This window comes from Myxine glutinosa, chromosome 2 (assembly GCF_964187855.1).
Source record: "Myxine glutinosa chromosome 2, kmMyxGlut1.1, whole genome shotgun sequence".
In the NCBI taxonomy this organism is placed as follows: domain Eukaryota; kingdom Metazoa; phylum Chordata; class Myxini; order Myxiniformes; family Myxinidae; genus Myxine; species Myxine glutinosa.
In genome coordinates this window covers 121661406-121689402 of record NC_136262.1, presented here as the reverse complement: position 1 = coordinate 121689402, position 27997 = coordinate 121661406, and the positions used below count along the sequence as shown (strand labels likewise).

Genomic DNA, 27997 nt, shown 5'->3' with positions numbered 1-27997 from the left:
CGCTCCGCCTACTACTCTCAAATTATCCACTCTGGCTCCGGAAACCCAAAAGCACTCTTCTCGACAATAAACAAACTCCTCCGCCCCCTGGACACCACCACCCAGTCATTCACAGAAGACAACTGCATCTCCTTCCTTTCTTTCTTCCAACGCAAAATTGACAACATCTACAACAGCTTGACCACCGCCGCACCCGCTCCCCCTCCAACCACCTGCCCCCCCTTATCCTGCCTTCTCCTGTCTCAATTCTCCCCTACTGACCTCTCTGAACTCCTCATAGGAATGAAAACTGCCACCTGCACTCTTGACCCCATCCCTTCCAGCTTTGTCAAGGCCTCCTTCCCTGCTCTCTCTCCACTTATCATTGCAACATTAAACTCCTCCCTGTCTAAAGGCATCGTCCCACCATCCCTCAAAATTGCTGCTGTTACCCCCATTCTAAAAAAAACCTGGTCTAAACCCTGACACCCTAAACAACTTCAGACCCATCTCCAACCTACCCTTTCTGTCGAAAGTTTTGGAACACGCTGTAGCCACTCAACTCAAACATCACCTCTCTGCCAATAACCTGTATGAAACATTCCAATCCGGATTCCGCTCCAACCACAGTACTGAAACTGCTCTCCTCAAAATCACCAACGACCTTCTCCTCTCCTCTGACGCTGGCAACCTCAACATTCTCGTCCTCCTCGACCTCAGCGCTGCCTTTGACACCATCGATCACACCATCCTCCTCACCCGACTTGAATCCACCTTTAACGTTACCGGCACTGCCCTCTCTTGGATTAAATCATACCTCTCTGACAGACGCCAGTTCATCTCCATCAATAACTGCAAATCCCCCACTGCTCCCCTCCCCCAAGGTGTCCCCCAAGGTTCAGTTCTTGGCCCCCTCCTCTTCATCCTTTACCTGTCCCCCCTCGGTCACTTAATCCGCCGTCATGGTCTCCAATTCCACTGCTTCGCCGATGACATCCAGCTTTTCATCTCCACCAAGTCCGTCTCCACCGACACCCACTCTATCCTGACAAACTGCATCTCTGAAATAAAATCCTGGCTTCAAATCAACTTCCTCAAACTTAACTGTGATAAATCTGAAATAATCATCATTGGCCCAAAAACGCTCACAAAATCCACCCATAACTTTGCCCTCAACATCGACGGTATCCCAGTATCCACCTCCCCTCTCATCCGGAATCTTGGCGTCATCTTTGACCAAACCCTCTCCTTCGACAAATACACTAAACAGATCACAAAGACAGCCTTCTTTCACCTGAAAAACATCGCCCGTCTCCGCTCATCCCTCTCCTCCACGGCTGCAGAAACCCTCATCCACGCCTTCATCACCTCCCGTCTGGACTACTGCAATAGCCTCCTCTATGGTTCACCCTCAACAATCACCAATAAACTCCAATACATTCAGAACTCCGCTGCCCGTCTACTCACCCATTCCCGGACCCGTGACCACATCACCCCCGTCCTTTACAAACTTCACTGGCTCCCCATCTCCCAGAGAATCCAGTACAAAATCCTCCTCTTGACCTACAAAGCCCTCCATAACCTGGCCGCATCCTACCTGGCTGACCTCCTCTCCAGACACACTCCCACCCACAACCTCCGCTCTGCTGGTACCAACCTCCTGACCCCCCCCCATCCGGACCAAATTCAGATCCTGGGGGGACAGGGCCTTCTCCATCGCTGCTCCCACCCTCTGGAACTCACTCCCTCACACCATCAGAGACTCCTCCTCACTCACCACATTCAAAACATCACTCAAGACCCACCTGTTCAGCACTGCATTCAACATTCAACCCACAGCATTTAACCCCTGACTATCACTTCTCCTTCTCCCTCCTTTTGCTTTAAATATTTCCCTATTGATTCTTGTCTTTTTGCAATTGTTGTTTTCATGTTTTGTTATGCATTATGTTTTGCACTCTGTCAAAGCGCCTTTGGGCTTCATGAAAAGCGCTATACAAAATAAATGAATTATTATTATTATTAAAACCACAAGTAAGAGCACTTTTTGGAAATTTAATATCAGACTTCTCGAAACTAATTTATTTAAAGAGGGCTTTCGTGTCTTTTGGACCGTTCTGAGCTCAAATAAAGCTTCTTTCTCCTCCATTAGTTTGTGGTGGGATAACCTTAAAGCTCAGATTCAGGTATTTTGCCAGCAATTTAATTCATACAGTACAAACGATAAGCACATCACAATGGCTTGCTTGGAATCAGACATCTTACGGTTAGAGAGCAAATTGGCAAATCAGAGTAGCGAAATAAATTACCAGTTGGTGCTCGAAAGATGGGCCCAGTTAAGGGATTTACTCCAGGAAAAGGCAGCAGGTACACTCGTAAGACTGAGAATACAGAACTTAAAAGTTTTGGATACGCCAAGCAAGTCCTTCTTTCAGTTAGAAAGTGTAAATAAGCCATCACGGCTTATATCTTCTGTTTTAGACCCAAGAAGGAATATTCTTAATAATCCGGATGATGTAAGATTGCATACAATTGATTTCTTTTCGGATCTCTTTGAAAACAAAACTGTTTCTAATGAAATGATGAATCGCGTAACTCCTCACTTCCCATCCCTAACTGAGGCTCAGCATTTGGAGCTGGATGTTCTTATTACCCTTCCGGAGCTAACCCATGCACTTGCTGAGATGGATTCTGCATAGGCCCCAGGTATTGCCTGCTGAAGTTTTTTCAGCATTTGGGACCTTTTGGGCCCGGTGCTGCTCAATGTTCTGGATGCATCCCTTATGTCCGGAGAAATGCCGCTCAGCTTCAGAAGAGCAGTCGTGTGCCGACTACTAAAGACTGGTGATCTCCGCCAGGTGAAAAATTGGCGACCAATTTCATTATTGTGCACGGACTACAAACAGTTTTCCAAGGTACTCGCAAACTGGTTAAAGAAGGTCATCGGTGATCTGGTTTTACCTGACCAGAGTTGTGCAATTCCCGGCAGATCCATCTTCAACAACATATTTTTAATCAGAAACCTGATGGATGATCAATATGTTTAAGATGATTTTGGAATGGTCTGTCTTGATCTCGAAAACCTTTCGATAGTATTGACCACAAGTTTATGTGCCACGTGATGGAACTATGGGGCCTTGGTGTAAGGTTTAGAGCCTACATTGCCTTGTTGGATACCAACATATTTAGCTTAATCAAAATCAACAACGAGCTTTGTCCACCCATAAAGGTTCAGAGAGGGGTAAGGCAAGGTTGTCCTGTTTCTGGACTATTATTTGCTCTTACTTTGGAACCCCTTCTTATTGCACAAAGAAAAAATATTTCTGGAATCATTCTTTCTCCTGGAAGTCCTCCCGTAACCATATCTGCCTATGCTGTTGATAGCTGTTTTTTTTCATTAAAAAAACAAACAAATGTGTATTGATGTTCTTGTTAAGTGCTTGGTGGGAATTTAACCTTGCTTCTTCTCTAAAATGTAATTGGAAGAAAAGTAAGGGATTATGGTTCCCCTCTCTCAAAAATCACTTGCCTGGGTCATTGCCATTCCCACCATCCTCTCCCTTCCTGGAGAGTTAAGAGTGGGGAAATGATAGCATGAAATACTTGGGTGTTTTTTTAGGATCCTCACAGTATGTCCAAAAAAATTGGGAAGGGACAATTGATCAGGTGGAGAAACGGTTGAGTCGATGGGAAAGGGCTCTACCCCACCTCTCCTATAAAGGCCGTGTGTTAATCATAAACAATTTGGTGACTACCCTTTTGTGGCATCGATTTATCTGCCTGCATCCACCGGAAGTTCTGCTGAGAGCAGTTCAGACCAAACTGGTGGATGTTTTTTGGGGTGGCCATCACTGGCTCCGACCCAACGTCATATGTCGTCCCTCGGCAGAAGGTGGGCAGAGCCTCATCGATGTGAAATGCCGCTTGTTGGCTTTCAGGCTCTGTTCTATTCAACGGTTGCTATATGCAGAACACCTACCAGGCAGGCTCTTGGCTCGTCTCATCTTGCGTCGAGCGGGGAAGCTCGGATATGGGTATGAACTGTTTTTGACAAATCTTAAATACGTTGATGTATCGCTCCTCCCCATCTTTTACCAGTCTCTTAAACGCCTGGCAGAGCCTCTCGGTAAGCCACCAAACTGATGCATACAACCTAAAAATGTTCACACATGAGCCTTTATTCTTTAATAATCTTTTCCCCAGTATTCCATCAAGTCGGGATTTCTGCCAACACTTTTTAGTGGCAGACATTTTAAAAGTGTGGCATCTCCTGCATGCCTCAGGATGCGACTGGAAGTCCACAAATGAGTTGGCGGCCCCAACAGGAGAACAATCGGGAGGGTACTGAGAGCAGTGATCCAAACAGGTCATCAGCTGGGCCTACAGTGGACTCAGGGAGTGCAAGTCATACCACAGGAAATAATTGTGCCAAAATTAATTGTAGAATTTGCCACAAATGACCTCCCCCCCCATGAGTGCGAGGTTGAACCTTTTCCAGTCGATGAGTGGTAAGAACTTCTAAAGGGTTTGTGTTAAGATTCTCCTTGAGGATCCACCTTTAAACGGAGTTACCCGGTGGAAAGGATTCTTGCCTCAGGGACCCCCCTCTGAACCTGTTTGGGAAGCAATGTATGCTGGACCTATGTCCAAAAGAACTGGTGATCTCCAGTGGCAGTTAGTCCACTGGATTGTTCCGTCAAATGCTGTTGTTCGTTTTTTTCCTCCTATTCCTCATTGTTGTCCTTTTTGCCCAGAAAGGGAAGACTTGTTTCATGCTTTTGTTAATTGCGAAAGACTCTCTCCTTTGTTTAATTGGTTAAACTATACTTTCCGTAAAATGCATGTCACCTTTTCTTTGAAAGCTTTCATTTTTGGGTTTCCTGTAAAACATGATCATGTAACTACTTATTTTTTTAATAGCCACTGCCAAGCTTGCTGTGTACTTGTCACGGAAGGCAAAGCTGGGTGGCAAGCCCTTGGAGCAGTGCAATGTTGTGATTTTTTTTTCAGTGCTTTGGTTTTGGTTAAAACTTGAATTTAATTTTGCTCAGGGTACAAGCAAACTAAAAAAAACAACAACAACCATGGTTCCCGAAAAAGGCCAACCCCTGCTTTGCGGGGAAAAATGGCCTCTAAAGGTGTTTTTTTTTTTTACAAGCGAACTAGAAAAATGTATTGATTTTTTTTTTTTTTTTTTTTTTGTATACTGAATCGAGGCTCGTGAAAGAGCTGACATTTACTTCACAAACAAATCAACCAGACAAACAAAATATATAAAAACAGGGAGCGGAAGACAAGAGAAGGGGAAGCACACAAACACTTGAGAGCACACAACATTTAAGAGCAGGGAGATGTGTGGGAGGGAGAGGGCTTGGGGGGAGGAGGCGTGGGAAGGGGGCGGGGGTGGGAGAAGTATAAAACACAAGGACACCAACGACTTCCAGGACAGAAGTTGGTATTTTTAAAAAGTGGAATTGGGGTGAAATTAGCAGGGATAGAAAAGATCAAGGTTTTGGATGGGGGAAGATAAGAGATGGTGGTGAACAGCTGTTTTAAAGACCTGGAGGGTGGAGTGGGATTGAAGAGAGTGAGGGAGTTTGTTCCAGAGGCGGGAGAAAAGAGGAATGAAGGAGTGAAGGTGAGCAGAGAGTCTTGATTTTGGCAGTTTAACCATAAGAGGGTTGCAGGCAGATCTTGTGCGACCTGTAGGAATATTTGCGGGACAGAGCCCAGAGAGAGCTGGGGGGGGGGGGGGGGGGCAAGGCCAGAGAGGAGTCGGTAGAAGACGGAAAGACCACCAACCTGCCTGCGGTGAGTGAGTGAGAGGCCCTTGGAGTTAGTTTCATCGCGGGAGATTCCAATGATTCTGAATGCTTTGGTTTCAACAGCGTGAAGACGAGCTAGGTGTGAGGCAGGAGCACCAGCCCAGAGGGGAGAGCAGTATTCCATTGAGCTACGGATGAAAGCCTTGTATGTGGTGAGGAGCTCAGGTGTGCCAAGGAAGGACTTCGCACGACGGAGGATGCCCAGTCGGCGACTGGCTTTGGAGGCCAGATTTGAAATGTGGTTTTCCCAGGAAGGATCATGGCAGATAGTGAGACCCAAAAGCTTGAGTGACAGAACTTCTTGGAGATGATTATTCAGAAAGTGGATGGGAGGGTTGTCCAGTCGGTCTTTTCGGAGAGACATCGTAAGAGTGTGAGATTTGTCAGGATTGAAAGACATGTTCCACTTATTTGCCCAGTCTGTGATTTTGTCCAGGTCTGCAGAGAGTGAGGAGGCTGCAGACTGCCGATCTGAGGGATGAAGAATGGAGCGACAGAGAGTAGAGTCATCAGCAAAGAGATAGAGAGGATTTTCAAGAGAGTCAGAGAGATCATTGATGAAGACCAGAAAAAGCACAGGGCCCAGAACACTGCCTTGGGGAACTCCAGCCTGAACAGGAAGAGGAGATGAGAGAAACCCATTCAGGGCCACACGTTGACTACGACTAGAGAGGAAGTCCGCCAGCCATGCGTGGAGATTTCCATGGATATCAAAAGAGGAGAGTTTGGTGAGCAGAGCGGGGTGCCAGACCGTATCGAAGGTACGTGATATGTCAAGGGAGACAGCTCTAATTTCCTGTTTGGCATTGAGGACCTCCATCCATTGTTGAGAAAGCAGAAGCAGCATGTCCAGAGTAGAGTGACCAGGTCTGAAACCAAATGGATGATCAGAGATCAAGCCATTGGAGAAGAGGAAAGATTTCATATCTGAAGCAATGATGGATTCCATGACTTTGCTGATAATTGGGAGAAGGCTGATTGGTCTGTAGTTGCTGGGATCTGTTTTTGCACCTTTTTTGTGCAAAGCGGTGATGTTGGCAGATTTCCAAGCAGATGGCAGATGACCTTGAGCAAAAGAGAGGGTGAAGAGAACAGAGAGAGGGAGTGAAAGAGCGGAAGAACAGGATTTTAGGACTCGTGGGCTGATGCCGTCAGGTCCAGTTGCAGAATCAGAGTCGAGGGTTGACAGAAACTTTTCCACCTTGTCAGGAGGAAAGGACACAGAGTCCAGGAGCAGCTGGGTATGACTGGGTACAGTGGGTACAGAGAGGGATGGGTTTGGGACACAAGATTTAGAGGCAAACACAGAGTTGAGGCATTCAGCTTTTTCACGTGCGGAGTCAGCCGTGTGGCCGTTTGAGGTGAGGGAGGGGATGGAGGGGGAACAAACACCAGAAACAGATTTGACCAGACGCCACCAGGATTTGGAAGAGGGAGACAGATAAGAGAGTCTGTCCTGAGAACGGAGAGATATTGTTTCCTGGCTCTCCTGAGGGTGGACACACACTTGTTTCGGGCTTTGTGAAAGGAAATGAGATTTCCTTCCGTTGGATTTGCTTTCCAGGAGACGAAAGCAAGTTGTTTCTGGGCAATAGCCTCACCACAAGATTCCGTGTACCATGGACGGGAGGAAGGGTATGACAACTGAAGACGAGATGGGATAAATCTGTGCATGAGAGAGAGCAATTTACTTTGGAAGAATTCCCAGGATGAGTTGATGTCAGAGGCGGTAGAGATGGGAGACCAGTCCAGATGATTGATGGCTGCTTGAAGACATGGGCCAGTTGGCCTGAGTGAAATGCCAGACTCGTCGACGCTGAGGAGGCTCTCTGAGAATGGTCAGAGAGATGTCCACTTTAACAAGCACATGATCAGATGAGCCGATTGGAGCAGAAGAAGAGCAGCAGACATTTTCAGGGAAGTTAGTCATAACCAAGTCCAGAAGAGAAGATGCTCCGTTGACTGAGATCCGGGTCGGGAAATTGACAGATTGTGTCAGTCCCAGTGAGTCACAGAGGTCCTTTGCTGAAGAGCCATGGCTGGTGAGAGAGGTACCCACACCCAGCCAACTGGCATGGTGACAATTGAAATCACCACATATGAGGAATAGAGAGTTGGGATGGGTCGATAGAAGTTGGTCCATATTATCAGACAGCGGGATGTAGATGGAGTCATCACTGTTTGGTGGACGGTACAACACACATATGAACAAAAGGTGGCAGCGAAGGGGAAGCCGTAGCCAAAGGTATTCCTGGGGGTGAGGTGGAGAGAGGGCAGTGCAGGGCGAGTGAGGAAGAGAGTTTTTCATAAAGATAGCAACCCCCCCTCCAGGACGAGGCTCAGGTCTATCATACCGGAGGAGGGAGTAACCTGGGAGAGATACCAAGGAATCAGAGACATCATGAAGGAGGAAAGTTTCTGTTAAGCAGATCACGTCTGGTTTGTCAGAAGCAACCTGTATGGAGAGATCAGTCAGGTTTGAGCGAAGGCTCCGGATGTTTGAGGTCCATACTGTTAAAGAAGAGGAAGGGAGAGCATCGGATACAGAACAGGGGGGGGGGGGGGGGGGAGGCGGTAGGGTAAGATGTGGAAGAGGAGGAAGAGGTAGGGAGAGCTGTTGAAGGTGCGTCAGAGATTTCAGAACAGCTTGGAGAAAGGGAAGAATGGGGCGGACAAAAGGTTTGATGGTGATTGGGTGAGGCGCAGTGAGGTGTTATTTGAGGAGGGGGAGAGTGAGGCAGAATGTTGAGGGAGATGAAGGTGAAAGTTGGAAGGGGGAAGAAGCGGGGAGGACGCTTTGAGGAGGAGGGGTGAGAGGGGAGTCTAGGAGGGAAGGAGTGAGGGAGAGTCTCGGAGGGGAGGGGTGTGGGGGGTGTTTAGGAGGGAAGGGGCAAGGAGGGAGATCTGAAAGGGATGGGTGATGGGGAAGATTTGGAGGGGAGGGGCAAGGGGGAAGATTTGAAAGGGATGGGTGATGGGGAAGATTTGGAGGGGAGGGGCAAGGGGGTGGATTTGGAGGGGAGGGGTGATGGGCAAGTTTTGAAGGGGAGGGGTGATGGGGAAGTTTTTGAGGGAAGGGGTGATGGGGAAGTTTTGGAGGGAAGGGGTGATGGGGAAGATTTGGAGGGGAGGGGTGAGATTGGATTTTGAAAAATGTACGATTAATGGGAAACGAACATTTCTTGCAAAATGAGTTTCTTGAGACCTTCGAGTCAAAAATACGTTTGAGGATGCTGAAGGATGGGTGGAGTTCTGGAGAGTTTAGGGAATGTATGAAAGAGGCACTGTAACTGTAAGAGATGGAATTTTTTTTTGGAATGAATAGATTTGGTGAGCAAGTCGAAAGCATCCTTTTATAGAAGAAGAAGAAAAAGGTGTTATAGTATATGACAGAATACAGTTCTTCAGGGGACAGTTGAAACATTTTTTAACGACGTGAACACGTGATCACGAACAACGTGGTCGAAGAACGAACGAACAAATCAGAGCGAACAACAGATAAGAACAGAGAAGGGAAGTTTTTTGTTTTTTTTGAGTTGAGATGAAAACAGAGACAGAGACCGAACGTGAAACATGAAAAATAGAGACCGAAAGTAAATGCGAGCGCAATCGAAGAACCGCCGAGACAGAAACAAAGCCTCAAGCCAAGGTCAGACACGGTAGCCTACTAGTACTACACTAGGCCTCAGAATACGTGACACGAACTAACCGCCGATTCTGTACACAGGTATGAAAAACCAACACCAAGAATACTATTAAAGACACACCAATAGTTACACACACCGAAAGAAAGATACAGTTTCGACAAAAACACAATTGTGAAAAGTTACTTAACTTCGAAAGCGTGCGCGCATTGTCAGCTTTGAAGAGACGTGACGTGACGTGACGAGAAGAGACGTGAAGAGACTTTGAAGAGATTTAAAACGTTAGACAAGTGGTCGATGTTCGGGGAAGTTAGGGGGAGAAGAGAAAATCTAAGAAATAAGCAATACAGCTAAGGAAAGAACTTAAATTCACAGAACACCTATGGGGGTAGGGAAGCCGAGAGAAACCAGGCCATGCACGCGGTGGGACAGAAAACGATTAAATTATACAAAAGTTTGCAAGAATTGCAAATCAACACCAACTGGAAAACACACTGCAACACATGCACAATAAAAAGCGAGTAGAAATTGACGAAGACACGAATGGAAAAAATACTATAACTTTTGCAGCCGTGCAGAGGTCGAAGATGCTTCCTTGCTCCAGGGACCGGAAACGGAAGTTGATACCTGGTGTTTTGAAGGAATTTGTGAAATTCAGGAAAATAATTTAATAATTTTTTTGTAACATGGTTTGCGTTATCACAATGCAATGATTCTTTTATTCTTAATGGTCCTTTTTTTCTCATGTTTATGGTTCTTTTTTTTTTTCCTCTTCTATTTTCTTCCATTATAAATTTGTATATATACCTGGTGTTGGTGGTATTTGTATATATATATATATATATATATATATACCTGGTGTTGTATACCTGGTATTTGTATATATATATATATATACCTGGTATAGCCTGGTGTTGGCTTAGCGGTTAGGGTGCTGGCTTGGGATCCTAGGATCCTGGGTTTGAATCCTGGTCGATCGCTGAATTAACACCAGGGGGGTTGACTCAGCCTGTCATCCATCCGAGGTCGGCAAATTCAGTACCAGCTTGCTGGGATGAATGATCACGGTGTGTACCCCGATTTAGAATAGGTACACCGTATCCCTGCGCATCGTAAGAGCGTGACCAAGGGTTGGCGTCAGGAAGGGCATCCGGCCATAAAAACATTGCCTCAAACAGGGAACCATGATTGTCATGGGGCCCGCAAGGCTAACCCCCGCTCTAGCGGGGAAAATGGCCTAAAAACGATCATTCATTCATTCATATTCATAAATTTGTATATATGTATATATGATACACTCATACACATTTTTTATACTTTTGTAATAAAAGGACCAAAAAGTCAGTCTGTCTCTGTCTCTGTCTCTCTCACTCTCGTTTTAACCATCTCACCTCTCCTACTTTTCCTCTTCTCACTCTCCATCACTTTTAGTTATCTCTCTCCTACCCTCCTCTATCAGTGTTATTTTATATATATATTTTAATAAGTTACATATATGGGCCTCAGCAATTGGAATGATCAAAATCCATAAATCGTGCTCCATGTCTGATCAGCCAGGTTCACAAAGAACTGCACAGATCTCGACCAGTTTCTTCATGCTGAGAAATCTACAGCATTGTAATCTCTGTTGCAGAAAGTCAAAAAAAAGAAATGTCAAAGCCGACAACTCCATATGCACAAACACTTGCTGCAAAAGACATCCTCTCAATGGAACCAATTTCATAATGAATATAGTTTACAAATTATCCCACAAATTGAAGAATTGTATGAGTTCCAGATCTGCAAGCCAAGTAACATAATCCATAATAAGTAGCATAATGTGATCGGTTCCAAGGAGCTCAAAAACAAGTCTCTTCGTATTGGACAATTTCATACTCGCAGTGCCTCCAGTCAGGACAATGATATATGCGTGCCATGAGATATTTTAATTGCGAGAAGAGTTTTAGTAATGTTCCAGCACAATTTAATTTGGTTTTCATGTTTTCCCCTCTTATAATGATTATGGACAACATGTGAGCAATACAAACTGATACAACACACAACATGACATGCATTGGCACTAGTATCAATGGGTGTGAGAATTCAAATTTGAGGTTCGCGCTCGGTGTCAGCACAAGTGAAATTGCAGTGCAACAGTCCTGGTAGGTATAGGGTTGAGGGGTTAGATGGATAAAACGGTTGGGAAGGCAAAAACGGTCGGCAAAGGCAGGGTGCGGTTAGGTAATCAAATGAAATTTACAGTACAGATAACCAAACACACCATGCTGAGTGCCAAACCTTTGCCACATCGGTTGCAGTGGGAGCGACGAGCAAAGTTGACATTAGCACATCTGTATGGAGTGGGAAGGGAAAGAAGGGGGATAGAACAAGAATGAAAATAGAGCGATATGGTGAGAAGCCATATTGAAAAAAAAACAAAGGAAAATACAACAGAGTACAGTGAACTCTTGCCAATTTTAATCCACCAATTTGAATACAGACCATCAAGATCAGTTTCCAATTATGATACCATGAGTTTGAATAGGGGCAATCTAGAACACACTCCACAATTATAATACCACGAGTTTGAATAGATGTGATCGAGAACACACTCCACAATTATAATACCATGAGTTTGAATAGATGTGATCGAGAACACACTCCACAATTATAATACCATGAGTTTGAATAGGTGTGATCTAGAACACACTCCACAATTATAATACCATGAGTTTGAATAGGGGCAATCTAGAACACACTCCACAATTATAATACCACGAGTTTGAATAGGGGCGATCGAGAACACAATCCCCAATTATGATGCCATGGTTTGAATAGGGGCAATCTAGAACACACTCCACAATTATAATACCACGAGTTTGAATAGGGGCGATCGAGAACACAATCCCCAATAATGATACCATGAGTTTGAATAGCGGTGATCGAGAACACACTCCACAATTATGATACCATGAGTTTGAATAAGGGTGATCGAGAACACACTCCCCAATTATGATACCATGAGTTTGAATAGGTGTGATCTAGAACACAATCCCCAATTATAATACCATGAGTTTGAATAGGGGTGATTGAGAACACACTCCCCAATTATAATACCATGAGTTTGAATAGATGTGACCGAGAACACACTCCCAATTATAATACCATGAGTTTGAATAGGGGTGATCAAGAACAAAATCCCCAATTATAATACCATGAGTTTGAATAGGGGTGATCGAGAAGACAATCCCCAATTATAATACCATGAGTTTGAATAGGGGTGATCGAGAACACAATCCCCAATTATGATACCATGAGATTGAATAGGTGTGATCTGGAAGACAATCCCCAATTATAATACCACGGGTTTGAATCGGTGTGATCAAGAACACACTCGCCAATTATGATACCATGAGTTTGAATAGCGGTGATCGAGAACACACTCCACAATTATGATACCATGAGTTTGAATAGGGGTGATTGAGAACAGACTCCCAAATTTTAATACCATGAGTTTGAATAGGGGTGATCTAGAACACCCTCCCCAATTATAATACCATGAGTTTGAATAGGGGTGATCTAGAACACAATCCCCAATTATGATACCATGAGTTTGAATAGGTGTGATCTAGAACACAATCCCCAATTATAATACCAAGCATTTGAATAGGGGTGATCTAGAACACACTCCCCAATTATGATACCATGAGTTTGAATAGGGGTGATCTAGAACACAATCCCCAATTATAATACCATGAGTTTGAATAGGGGTGATCTAGAACACAATCCCCAATTATAATACCATGCGTTTGAATAGGGGTGATCTAGAACACACTCCCCAATTATGATACCATGAGTTTGAATAGGGGTGATCTAGAACACAATCCCCAAATTATGATACCATGAGTTTGAATAGGGGTGATCTAGAACACACTCCCCAATTATGATACCATGAGTTTGAATAGGGGTGATCTAGAACACAATCCCCAATTATAATACCATGAGTTTGAATAGCTGTGACCTAGAACACAATCCCCAATTACAATACCATGAGTTTGAATAGGGGTGATCGAGAACACACTCCCCAATTGTAATACCATGAGTTTGAATAGGGATGATCTAGAACACACTCCCCAATTATAATACCATGACTTTGAACAGGGGTGATCTAGAACACAATCCCCAATTATGATACCATGAGTTTCAATAGGGGTGATCGAGAACACAATCCCCAATTATACCATGAGTTTGAATAGGGGTGATCGAGAACACACTCCCCAATTATAATACCATGAGTTTGAATAGGGGTGATCGAGAACACACTCCCCAATTATAATACCATGAGTTTGAATAAGGGTGATCTAGAACACAATCCCCAATTATGATACCATGAGTTTGAATAGGGGTGATCGAGAACACACTCCCCAATTATAATACCATGAGTTTGAATAGGGGCGATCGAGAACACATTCCCCAATTATACCATGAGTTTGAATAAGGGTGATTGTAGTGAAATCGTATCCGTACTGAACCCGGGTGGGGATGCTCGCTGCTCGCTGTCATTGTTGTCCCCACTAGGGGCGTGACTATAAGACCCATTGCTGTGTCAGTGCTCCGAGACTTCTCCCTTGTGACATGTTACATCGGTAGCCTCGTTAATGGTACGCCTTTATAGAATATCTAGCTTGCTTGCATTGACTGATATGAATGGCTTTATGAGATGTCGCATCGTATGCTTATTGTGTATTTCTACTTACAGGAATGATGTGATGATCTAAATGCAATTAAACCAAACCGTTGGACTAAAAGTTGTGCGGACCTGAATGGTTTTCCACAACACTTAATTGCATTTATGATCTGCTGACATGGCTGGCAACAAGACGTTGACGGTGTCCATTTTCAGCGCCGACCCACAAGCCACGGACGGAGGCTTGCAACTCAAGCACTGGCTCAAGCAACTGGAGCATCTCTTTAATGAGCCTGATACCGCTCCGACGCCTGCCGCGAAGCTGGCAATATTACACTCAAAAATCGACTACCGGGTCTACCACTCGGTCGCTCAATGCACGACGTATGATCTTACCGTCGCGGAGCTCAAGCGGCTTTATATAAAAGAAAAAAGCCCTGTGTATGCGCGTTATTTGCTGCAGACGCGACGGCAGCAACCCAACGAGCCTATGGATCATTACGCCCAGGAGCTCCGGCAGCTCATGCTGGACAGCGCCCAGCCACGGACTCCCGAGCAGGCTAAAGATGATCGACTTTTAGATGCCTTCATAGCAGGGGTCTCCTCTCAGGAACTACGTCTCAAACTCTTGGAGAAGACCGACCTGACCTTCGCTACGGCGGTTGAGCAAGCGACGGTGTATACTGAAGCGCGGATGCAATCGAACGCCTATGATCGCACGCGCCTTTTGGCGGGCACCTCACTACACGCCCGGCCGGAGAGGACCGCTGACGAGGACGTGGATCCGCCTGCTGAACTCCGGGATGCTCCGGAGGATGACCCTACCCTGACAGCTGCCGTTACGACCAGCAGACCCAAGGCCTTGCGCGGGGCCGCATGTTTTTTTTGTGGAGGGCCTCGTCATGCCCGAGTCGTGTGTCCGGCACGTGACGCTATTTGCGATTTGTGCTCGCTAAAGGGACATTACGCGAAAGTGTGCAAGAAATCGGCACGCGGCTCGCGGCCCTTCGACGCGCGCAGCCGCGGTCGCGCAGGCGCGGCAACCTTGAACGGGCTTGTAGCAGAACCCACGAGCCCAGCGCCTTACCCGTCTTCGATGGGGAGGGCCTCTCGCTGCGGCCCGCTGGGCGCTCAGACAACCTTGACTGGCGCCACCGGAAAGCCACCACCGTCTCATTCTCCATCGGGGACAAAGGCCGCGTCCTTGGCCAAACCTCGAGCCACGCAAGGGAAGAAACAGCTTTCGAATACTACGGAAGCCCTTTGTCAAAGCGACCAAACGAAAAAGGCGATTTCGAATACTACTACGGAAGCCTTATGTCAAAGCGACCAAACGAAAAAGGCGATTTCGAATACTACGGAAGCCTTTTGTCAAAGCGACCAAACGAAAAAGGCGATTTCGGCTACAACGGAAGCCTTTATCTGCCAGGAGTGTCAAAAGGCGATGTCAAATACTACTGAGGCCTTTTCTCATCGGATTTTGAATCGCGAAACACCGGAATGCTGGGGAAAGCCCTCTGATGACGATAATGGATTCCCCATGGTCAACGCAGACTCCGGCCACGATCGCAAAACTGCTGCTGGTGTAGGATCCACCCGCGAGGCTGGTCCGACCCATTCGGGGGGCTCAGTCCCGCTCCCAGCTGCCTCGTCTGGCCTGGCTCAAGCCCTTATTCCCCTTATGGTTGAGGGCCATTGTGTTCAGGCCTTGGTGGACACCGGATCTACGGATAGTTTTATCGACCAGCGACTTGTGCTCAGGCATGGATGGCGGATCGGGCGGTCTACACGACGGATCTTCATGGCATCCCAGGGACTCCGGCTTAGCACAAAAGGGGAATGCCGATTGAAACTAGTGCTAAAGGGACGGGTTTTCCCTGATGTACACCTTATGGTTTTACCCGCATTATGTGCTGATATTCTGCTAGGACACGATTTTCTTAAGCTGCATGGACGTCTGGTAATGGAGTTCGGTGGGCCTGACACTCTTGTTGTGGGGGCGGACGACGCGCTAACGGTGTGCGCCCTAGCGCAAATGGACGTCCGTCCGCTTTCGCTGTTCCCCAATCTAACCTCCGACTGTACCCCTGTCGCGGTAAAATCGAGACGCTACTCCCGCGCGGACATGCAATTCATTGCGGACGAAACGACTCAGCTCTTGAAAGACGGCATCATAGAACCTAGTAGGTCACCGTGGCGTGCCCAGGTCTTAGTGGTGCGCAGTGAGGCCCATCGCAAACGCATGGTAATCGACTATTCCCAAACGATTAACCGCTTTACACAGCTGGATGCCTACCCCCTTCCGGGGATGGACGCGCTAGTGCAACAGGTGTCCCAGTATTCGGTCTATAGTACTCTCGATCTCCGTAGTGCGTACCACCAGATCCCTATCTCTAGGGCGGATCGTATCTATACCGCTTTCGAGTCGGGGCAGCGGTTGTACCAATTTACACGATTGCCCTTTGGGGTGACGAACGGGGTCGCTTGTTTTCAGAGGGCCATGGATGACCTCGTTGCGCGGGAGCACTTAACCGATGTTTTCGTCTACCTCGATAACCTTACGGTTTGTGGATATGACCAAGGGCACCATGACGCTAATCTGAAGCGCTTCCTTGAGGTCGCGCAACGGTATCACTTAACTATGAACGAGGATAAGTGCCGATACTCCCTACGCACAATAGATCTTCTGGGGTACACCGTGACCCATGGCTCTGTCTCTCCGGATAAGGAACGTCTGCGACCTTTGCTCGACATGGCCCCTCCCTGCGATCGGGCTTCCTTGAAACGCGCCCTTGGGCTGTTCGCCCATTACTCCAAATGGGTGCAAAATTTCTCCGCGAAACTTCGCCCCCTTGTGGCCTGCGACACCTTTCCCCTGAGTTCGGCCGCATTGACGGCCTTTGAAGGACTTAAGACCGACATCGCCCGAGCCGCCGTAGCAACCATTGACGAGAGCGGCTCGTTCGTCCTCGAAAGTGACGCCTCGGATCAGGCCATCGCGGCGACCCTCTCCCAAGGGGGATGTCCCGTGGCTTTCTTTTCACGGACTCTTACCTCCGCTGAGCGGCGGCACTCGTCCGTTGAAAAGGAAGCGTATGCGATCGTCGAGTCTATTCGGCGATGGCGCCCGTACCTACTCGGGCGGAGCTTCCAAATCATCACGGACCAGCAAAGCGTTGCGTTCATGTACGACACCTTACACGCCCAGCGCATTAAGAACGAGAAAATCACTCGCTGGCGTATCGAACTCGCCGACTTCTGTTACACCATCAAATATCGCCCAGGGAAGGATAACCAGGCCGCCGATGCCTTATCGCGCCCCACTACATGTGCTGGTATCACCTCGTTGGAGGGCCTACGGGTGCTGCATGCTACTGCGGGCCATCCCGGCGTAACGCGTTTCGCTCATTTCGTGCGGAGTGGGAATCTCCCTTACTCGATTGACGATATCCGCCGTATCTGTCGCGACTGCGCTATCTGCGCGGAAATCAAACCGCGTTTCTATAACCCCCCTATGGGGACTCTGGTGAAGGCTACACGCCCGTGGGAACGCTTGGCGATGGATTTCAAGGGCCCTTTGCCGGTGTCGAGCGGCTCTCGCTATCTGCTCACTATCGTTGATGAGTACTCACGATTCCCCTTTGCTTATATGTGCGCGGACATGACTGCTGCCACGGTGATGCGTTGCTTACAGAACTTGTTCTCAATGTTCGGTTACCCGGCCTATGTCCATACCGACCGGGGTGCAGTCTTCTTGTCTCAGGAGGTGCGCGGCTATCTGCTCCAAAACAACGTTGCGTCTAGTTACACCACGCCGTATAGACCCCAGGCTAATGGGCAGATCGAACGCTTCAACGGGATTATCTGGAGGGCCGTCATGCTCCATCTCCGGACCCACGGCCGGGGCCTCGATAAATGGGCTTGGTCGTTACCTGCGGCGTTGAACTCAATCCGGGCACTCCTGAGTACGGCAACTAACCAAACTCCCCACGAGCGTCTTTTCCACCACCCCAGGAGCTCGGGGTGTATACGGTCTTTGCCCAGTTGGCTCGCTGGGCCCGGGCCGGCCTACCTTAAACGAGCAGTTCGCGCGAGCAAGTACGACCCCCTTGTGGACAAAGTGCAGATTCTCCAGGCTAATCCTGAGCATGCTCGTGTGATGACGTCTGATGGTCGTGAGACTACTGTCTCCGTTCGTCATCTTGCCCCTTGCGGGGTCGACGACCTTAGTAGGGAATCGGACGGACCAGTCGAACCCGTCTATGAGACTATGACCTCTCCCGACGCTCCCATCGCCGACAGTCCACCGACCCTCCCCCCGTCGAGACTGCCCGGGTCCGACGACTTGGCGTTGCCCCCTTCATCACCCGACCCTGTTGACGCCTCTGACACCGGGGATACAGGGTTACGAGACGCCGTACCCGGGGAATTTCGAACGCGTGCTGGCAGAGAAATTCGCCGCCCGGCCCGCTACGGTTGGGCCGACTAATACTCCGCGCCCATGCTGACGCTCACTCGCTTTTAGCCACGCGGCCGTATAATTCTGACGGGGGGGGTGAATGTAGTGAAATCGTATCCGTACTGAACCCGGGTGGGGATGCTCGCTGCTCGCTGTCATTGTTGTCCCCACTAGGGGCGTGACTATAAGACCCATTGCTGTGTCAGTGCTCCGAGACTTCTCCCTTGTGACATGTTACATCGGTAGCCTCGTTAATGGTACGCCTTTATAGAATATCTAGCTTGCTTGCATTGACTGATATGAATGGCTTTATGAGATGTCGCATCGTATGCTTATTGTGTATTTCTACTTACAGGAATGATGTGATGATCTAAATGCAATTAAACCAAACCGTTGGACTAAAAGTTGTGCGGACCTGAATGGTTTTCCACAACAGTGATCTCGAACAAAATCCCCAATTATGATACCATGAGTTTGAATAGGTGTGATCTCGAACACAACCCCCAATTATAATACCATGAGTTTGAATAGGTGTGATCTAGAACACAATCCCCAATTATAATACAATGAGTTTGAATAGGGGTGATCGAGAACACACTCCCCAATTATAATACCATGAGTTTGAATCGGGGTGATCTCGAACAAAATCCCCAATTATGATACCATGAGTTTGAATAGGTGTGATCAAGAACACAATCCCCAATTATAATACCATGAGTTTGAATCGGGGTGATCTAGAACACAATCCCCAATTATAACACCATGAGTTTGAATAGGGGTGATCGAGAACACACTCCCCAATTATAATACGATGAGTTTGAATAGGTGTGACCTAGAACACACTCCCCAATTATAATACTATGAGTTTGAATTGGGGTGATCTAGAACACAATCCCCAATAATGATACCATGAGTTTGAATAGGGGTGATCAAGAACACAATCCCCAATTATAATACCATGAGTTTGAATAGGGGAGATCGAGAACACAATCCCCAATTATAATACCATGAGTTTGAATAGGTGTGACCGAGAACATACTCCCAATTATAATACCATGAGTTTGAATAGGGGTGATCTCGAACACAATCCCAAATTATGATACCATGAGTTTGAACAGGTGTGATCTCGAAGACAATCCCCAATTATAATACCACGGGTTTGAATCGGGGTGATCGAGAACACACTCCACAATTATGATACCATGAGTTTGAATAGGTGTGATCTAGAACACACTCCCAAATTTTAATACCATGAGTTTGAATAGGGGTGATCTAGACCACCCTCCCCAATTATAATACCATGAGTGTGAATAGGGGTGATCTAGAACACAACCCCCAATTATGATAACATGAGTTTGAATAGGTGTGATCCAGAACACAATCCCCAATTATGATACCATGAGTTTGAATAGGTGTGATCCAGAACACACTCCCCAATTATAATACCATGACTTTGAATCGGGGTGATCTAGAACACAATCCCCAATTATAATACCATGAGTTTCAATAGGGGTGATCGAGAACACAATCCCCAATTATGATACCATGAGTTTGAATAGGGGTGATCTAGAACACACTCCCCAATTATGATAACATGAGTTTGAATAGGGGTGATCTAGAACGCACTCGCCAATTATAATACCACGGCTTTGAATAGGGGCGATCAAGAACACACTCCCCAATTATGATAACATGAGTTTGAATAGGTGTGATCCACACACACTCCCCAATTATAATACCATGACTTTGAACAGGGGTGATCTAGAACACAATCCCCAATTATGATACCATGAGTTTCAATAGGGGTGATCGAGAACACAATCCCCAATTATGATACCATGAGTTTGAATAGGGGTGATCTAGAACACACTCCCCAATTATAATACCATGAGTTTGAATAGGGGTGATCTAGAACACACTCGCCAATTATAATACCATGAGTTTGAATAGGGGCGATCTAGAACACAATCCCCAATTATGATACCATGAGTTTGAATATGGGTGATCTAGAACACAATCCCCAATTATAATACCACGGCTTTGAATAGGGGCGATCAAGAACACACTCCCCAATTATAATACCATGAGTTTGAATAGGGGTGATCTAGAACACAATCCCCAATAATGATACCATGAGTTTGAATAAGGGTGATCTAGAACACAATCCCCAATAATGATACCATGAGTTTGAATAGGGGTGATCAAGAACACAATCCCCAATTATAATACCATGAGTTTGAATAGGGGAGATCGAGAACACAATCCCCAATTATAATACCATGAGTTTGAATAGGTGTGACCGAGAACACACTCCCAATTATAATACCATGAGTTTGAATAGGGGTGAACTCGAACACAATCCCCAATTATGATACCATGAGTTTGAACAGGTGTGATCTCGAAGACAATCCCCAATTATAATACCACGGGTTTGAATCGGGGTGATCGAGAACACACTCCACAATTATGATACCATGAGTTTGAATAGGTGTGATCTAGAACACACTCCCAAATTTTAATACCATGAGTTTGAATTGGGGTGATCTAGACCACCCTCCCCAATTATAATACCATGAGTGTGAATATGGGTGATCTAGAACACAACCCCCAATTATGATAACATGAGTTTGAATAGGTGTGATCCAGAACACAATCCCCAATTATGATACCATGAGTTTGAATAGGTGTGATCCAGAACACACTCCCCAATTATAATACCATGACTTTGAATCGGGGTGATCTAGAACACAATCCCCAATTATAATACCATGAGTTTCAATAGGGGTGATCGAGAACACAATCCCCAATTATGATACCATGAGTTTGAATAGGGGTGATCTAGAACACACTCCCCAATTATTATACCATGAGTTTGAATAGGGGTGATCGAGAACACACTCCCCAATTATAATACCATGAGTTTGAATAGGGGTGATCGAGAACGCACTCGCCAATTATAATACCACGGCTTTGAATAGGGGCGATCAAGAACACACTCCCCAATTCTGATAACATGAGTTTGAATAGGTGTGATCCAGAACACAATCCCCAAATATGATACCATGAGTTTGAATAGGTGTGATCCAGAACACACTCCCCAATTATAATACCATGACTTTGAATAGGGGTGATCTAGAACACAATCCCCAATTATGATACCATGAGTTTGAATAGGGGTGATCCAGAACACAATCCCCAATTATGATACCATGAGTTTGAATAAGGGTGATCTAGAACACAATCCCCAATTATGATACCATGAGTTTGAATAAGGGTGATCGAGAACACAATCCCCAATTATGATACCATGAATTTGAATAAGGGTGATCTAGAACACAATCCCCAATTATAATACCATGAGTTTGAATAGGGGCGATCTAGAACACAATCCCCAATTATGATAACATGAGTTTGAATAGGTGTGATCCAGAACACAATCCCCAATTATGATACCATGAGTTTGAATAAGGGTGATCTAGAACACAATCCCCAATTATAATACCATGAGTTTGAATAAGGGGGATCTAGAACACAATCCCCAATTATGATACCATGAGTTTGAATAAGGGTGATCTAGAACACAATCCCCAATTATGATAACATGAGTTTGAATAGGTGTGATCCAGAACCCACTCCCCAATTATAATACCATGACTTTGAATAGGGGTGATCGAGAACACAATCCCCAATTATAATACCATGAGTTTCAATAGGGGTGATCGAGAACACAATCCCCAATTATGATACCATGAGTTTGAATAGGGGTGATCTAGAACACAATCCCCAATTATGATACCATGAGTTTGAATAGGGGCAATCTAGAACACAATCCCCAATTATGATACCATGAGTTTGAATAGGGGCAATCTAGAACACAATCCCCAATTATGATACCATGAGTTTGAATAGGGGTGATCTAGAACACAATCCCCAATTATGATACCATGAGTTTGAATAGGGGTGATCTAGAACGCAATCCCCAATTATGATACCATGAGTTTGAATAGGGGCAATCTAGAACACAATCCCCAATTATGATACCATGAGTTTGAATAGGGGTGATCTAGAACACAATCCCCAATTATGATAGCATGAGTTTGAATAAGGGTGATCTAGAACACAATCCCCAATTATGATACCATGAGTTTGAATAGGGGTGATCGAGAACACAATCCCCAATTATGATACCATGAGTTTGAATAAGGGTGATCTAGAACACAATCCCAAATTATGATACCATGAGTTTGAATAGGGGTGATCGAGAACACAATCCCCAATTATGATACCATGAGTTTGAATAAGGGTGATCTAGAATGCAATCCCCAATTATAATACCATGAGTTTGAATAAGGGGGATCTAGAACACAATCCCCAATTATGATACCATGAGTTTGAATAGGGGTGATCTAGAACACAATCCCCAATTATGATACCATGAGTTTGAATAGGGGTGATCGAGAACACAATCCCCAATTATGATACCATGAGTTTGAATAGGGGTGATCGAGAACACAATCCCCAATTATGATACCATGAGTTTGAATAGGGGCAATCTAGAACACAATCCCCAATTATGATACCATGAGTTTGAATAAGGGTGATCGAGAACACAATCCCAAATTATGATACCATGAGTTTGAATAGGGGCAATCTAGAACACAATCCCCAATTATGATACCATGAGTTTGAATAGGGGCAATCTAGAACACAATCCCCAATTATGATACCATGAGTTTGAATAGGGGTGATCTAGAATACAATCCCCAATTATGATACCATGAGTTTGAATAGGGGTGATCGAGAACACAATCCCCAATTATGATACCATGAGTTTGAAAAGGGACGATGGTGAAAGTTTATATTATTAGTGGATACTGTACATGGTTAAATTCTATATTATTAGTGGATACTGTACATGGTGAAAGTTTATGTGATTGGTCAATACTGTACATGGTGAAAGTTTATGTTATTGGTCGATACTGTACATGGTGAAAGTTTATGTTATTGGTCGATACTGTACATGGTGAAAGTTTATGTGATTGGTCGATACTGTCCATGATGAAAGTTTATGTTATTGGTTGATAGTGTACATGGTGAAAGTTGATGTCATCGGTCGATACTGTACATGGTGAAAGTTTATGTGATTGGTCGATACTGTCCATGATGAAAGTTTATGTTATTGGTTGATAGTGTACATGGTGAAAGTTTATGTTATTGGTCGATACTGTCCATGATGAAAGTTTATGTTATTGGTTGATAGTGTACATGGTGAAAGTTTATATCATCGGTCGATACTGTAAATGGTGAAGGTTTATGTGATTGGTCAATGCTGTACATGGTGAAAGTTTATGTTATTGGTTGATAGTGTACATGGTGAAAGTTTATGTCATCGGTCGATACTGTACATGGTGAAAGTTTATGTGATTGGTCGATACTGTCCATGATGAAAGTTTATGTTATTGGTTGATAGTGTACATGGTGAAAGTTTATATCATCGGTCGATACTGTAAATGGTGAAGGTTTATGTGATTGGTCAATGCTGTACATGGTGAAAGTTTATGTTATTGGTTGATAGTGTACATGGTGAAAGTTTATGTTATTGGTCGATACTGTACACGGTGAAAGTTTATGTGATTGGTCGATACCGTACATGAGCAAAGTTTATGTTATTGATGGATACTGTACATGGTGAAAGTTTATGTGATTGGTCGATACCGTACATGGTGAAAGTTTATGTTATTGGTGGATACTGTACATGGTGAAAGTTTATGTTATTGGTGGATACTGTACATGGTGAAAGTTTATGTTATTGGTGGATACTGTACATGGTGAAGGTTTATGTTATTGGTGGATACTGTACATGGTGAAAGTTTATGTTATTGGTGGATACTGTACATGGTGAAAGTTTATGTTATTGGTCGATACTGTACATGGTGAAAGTCTATAGAGAGCTTCGTAAGTGAACCTCTATGCCCATTGCATGTATATGTAAATCCATTCAAAATTTCATTTTCATTTCAAATTTCACAAATTATTTTTTTCAAATTTCACAAAAAACAAAAAATTCATTCCCCATTCCCTTGGGAACAAAATTTCATGGTGTCATTTGAAATGTCCCTTCCATGATCCGCCATCTTGACCCTTCCATGATCCGCCATCTTGACCCTTCCATGATCCGCCTTCTTGCTTACGTGATCTTGCTTTGGTCTGGCGCAACCGATAAATTATTTTCACCTGTTGATTAAAATTATTTTCACCTAGTGATTAAAATCAATAAATTACAATTCAGTACTGTACAGAACGGATTTTGAATTCGAAACCGCTCATCATTTATGTCAGCTACACAGACTTCTTTTTTCCACCAGCTACACAGGTTTCAGTTTTCCGCCGGCTACACCGACTTCATTTAAGCCAGGTACACCAATTTCAGTACGTATCTGCCAGTCGGGCCTACGTACCTGGTCCAGTCGACTAGAAGTCTAGACTATATAGCCTACAGTAGGTAAGTCCTGCATTCTATCCCAATCTATCCATTCAATAAAATTAATTTGAATTTTAATTCTAAGCCCAAGATCAAACAACCTAGCCTAGCTAGGCCTAGGCCTACAGATCTTTGCGAGGGCTGCGTACTCGATCGACTGACTATTGTCGACGAAGCTCTCACTCTACGCAATGCGTATTCATATTAGTATTGGTGGATACTGTACATGGTGAAAGTTTATATTGTTGGTCGATACTGTAAATGGTGAAAGTTTATGTCATCGGTGGATACTGTACATGGTGAAAGTTTATGTTATTGGTGGATACTGTACATGGTGAAAGTTTATGTTATTGGTCGATGCTGTACATGGTGAAAGTTTATGTTATCGGTGGATACTGTACATGGTGAAAGTTTATGTTATTGGTGGATACTGTACATGGTGAAAGTTTATGTTATTGGTCGATACTGTAAATGGTGAAAGTTTATGCCATTGGTCGATACTGTACATGGTGAAAGTTTATGTTATTGGTCGACACTGTACATGGTGAAAGTTTATGTCATTGGTCGATACTGTACATGGCGAAAGCTTATGTTATTGGTGGATACTGTACATGGTGAAAGTTTATATTGTTGGTTGATACTGTAAATTTCTGAAAGTTTTTGTCATTGGTCGATACTGTACATGGTGAAAGTTTATATTGTTGGTCGATACTGTAAATGGTGAAAGTTTATGTTATTGGTCAATACTGTACATGGTGAAAGTTTATATTGTTGGTCGATACTGTACATAGTGAAAGTTTATATTGTTGATCGATCCTGTAAATGGTACCTGGAAGGTGTGAAAACACTTTGCTACCTCGGAGACATGCTGAATGGAGAAGGTGGATCAGACTCGGCCACGGTTGCTAGAGTGAGATGTGCATGGAAGAAGTTTCGGGAACTGAGTGGCGTGCTGACGAGGAGGGGAGTGTCGTTGAAGCTGAAGGGAAAGGTGCATGCTGCATGTGTGAGAAGTGTTATGATTTATGGGAGCGAGACATGGGTAATGAACGTAGAGCAGCAACGAAGGCTGGAATGGGTGGAAATGCGAATGGTTCGGTGGATGTGCGGAGTATCGTTGAGAGAGAGGAAGACAAATGATGAATTGCGAAAGATGATGGGAATAGAGCCTGTGATTGATGCTGTGAAGAGGAACAGGTTGAGATGGTTTGGTCATGTGTTGAGGAAGGATGAAAGTGACTGGTTGAGAAGAGTGATGGAAATGAATGTAGAAGGAAGTAGAGGACGGGGAAGACCGAGAAAGACTTGGCTAAAGATGGTGGAAGAAGAAATGCGGGCAAGGGGGTTAACAAGGAGAGATGCAGAAAATAGGGCAAAATGGAGAAGATTGTCATGGGGACCGCAAGGCTAACCCCAGCTCTAGCAGGGAAAATGGCCTTAAAATGCATGTTGTTGTTGTTGTTGGTGATACTGTAAATGGTGAAAGTTTATATTGTTGTTCGATACTGTAAATGGTGAAGTTTATGTTATTGGTGGATACTGTACATGGTGAAAGATTATATTGTTGGTCGATAGTCGATACTGTACATGGTGAAAGTTTATATTGTTGTTCGATACTGTAAATGGTGAAAGTTTATGTTATTGGTGGATACTGTACATGGTGAAAGTCTATGTTATTGGTGGATACTGTACATGGTGAAAGTTTATATTGTTGTTCGATACTGTACATGGTGAAAGTTTATATTGTTGTTCGATGCTGTACATGGTGAAAGTTTATGTTATTGGTGGATCCTGTACATGGTGAAAGTTTATGTTATTGGTGGATACTGTACATGGTATAATCTATATTTCTGGTCGATACTGTACATGGTGAAAGTTTATGTTATTGGTGGATACTGTACATGGTGAAAGTTTATGTTATTGGTGGATACTGTACATGGTATGATCTATATTTCTGGTCGATACTGTACATGGTGAAAGTTTGTTGTTGGTGGATACTGTACATGGTATGATCTATATTTCTGGTCGATACTGTACATGGTGAAAGTTTATGTTATTGGTGGATACTGTACATGGTATGATCTATATTTCTGTTCTGGTCGATACTGTACATGGTGTAATCTTTGCTATATTAAAGGTGGGTACTATATATGGTGTAATCGTTCCTATATTTATCGTTGGGTAGTGTACATCACATGGTGTGATCGTTCCTATATCACAAGTGGCGTCTCCTCAAGACCGCGAAGGATTGTGGGTAATTTTTGGTTGATTTGCAAAACGCCCCATGTGACGTGTATGAACCAAGCTACTCAGTACTCTCCCTCCAGTCACCACCATACACCATAAAGGAAGACTAGGCCCGACGCTAAGAAACCTTGTTACCTCACTGTCTCAGATAAGCGCCTCCTTTGTGGACACATCAAACACACACACACACAGTCTGGAGCGAGACTCACTTTTTATCCGGACAAACCCAGTCACCATCATTCATGCGAAATCCTCGAGATGCCGTGGCGGATTCTTCTCTATTCGCGCTCATCGTCGTGTTCGCCTCTTTCCGTCTTTCGCAGTGATCCGGAAACCGAATGATTGCGCAGCCTCTTCTTCTTCGTCACGCCGTTTCTTCTTCCCCTCACCAAATCTGTGGAGGCTGAGGTTTCCTTCCGGTCGTGTTTCCGCTTGTATCGAAAGCGCGATTGTAAATCCACCGTTACCGTAAGGCATCAAAGAAAATATGAAGAACGGTTTTAATGTAACGCAAAAACAATTGGAAATATAATTTAGCTTACTTTCCTGAGGCAACTAGCACGAATGAATAAAATGTTTAATACACCGCCTATTACACCGCCAAGACAAGCTCACCGATCAAACGTGACGTCTACAAAAATGACGTCAGTGGGCTACTTCATTATTAAATAAAAGAAATAAAGACGCAGCGTCAGT

The 27997-nt window shown here is 44.8% G+C and overlaps 1 protein-coding gene across 8 annotated transcripts in view; it reads right to left on the bottom strand.

Annotated features, from left to right (window-relative positions):
• ZRANB2 (zinc finger RANBP2-type containing 2) overlaps positions 1–27715 on the bottom strand; it is an 84563-nt gene extending 56848 nt beyond the window's left edge. For 4 of the 8 annotated variants that reach the window (XR_010981479.2, XM_068097662.2, XM_068097664.2 and 1 more), the window contains exons 1-2: positions 27511–27711; positions 11726–11778 (exon numbers count right to left, since the gene is read on the bottom strand). Coding sequence is in view for 7 of the 8 variants with exons in the window: in XM_068097662.2 (XP_067953763.1) it covers positions 11726–11778; positions 27511–27593 (136 nt within the window). In the remaining variant the exon portion in view is untranslated. Of the gene's footprint in view, positions 1–11708; positions 11779–27510 lie in introns of all 8 variants that reach the window. The other 4 variants (XM_068097665.2, XM_078771593.1, XM_068097667.2 and 1 more) reach the window with 4 other exon arrangements.
• Between the last annotated feature and the right edge of the window lie 282 nt (positions 27716–27997).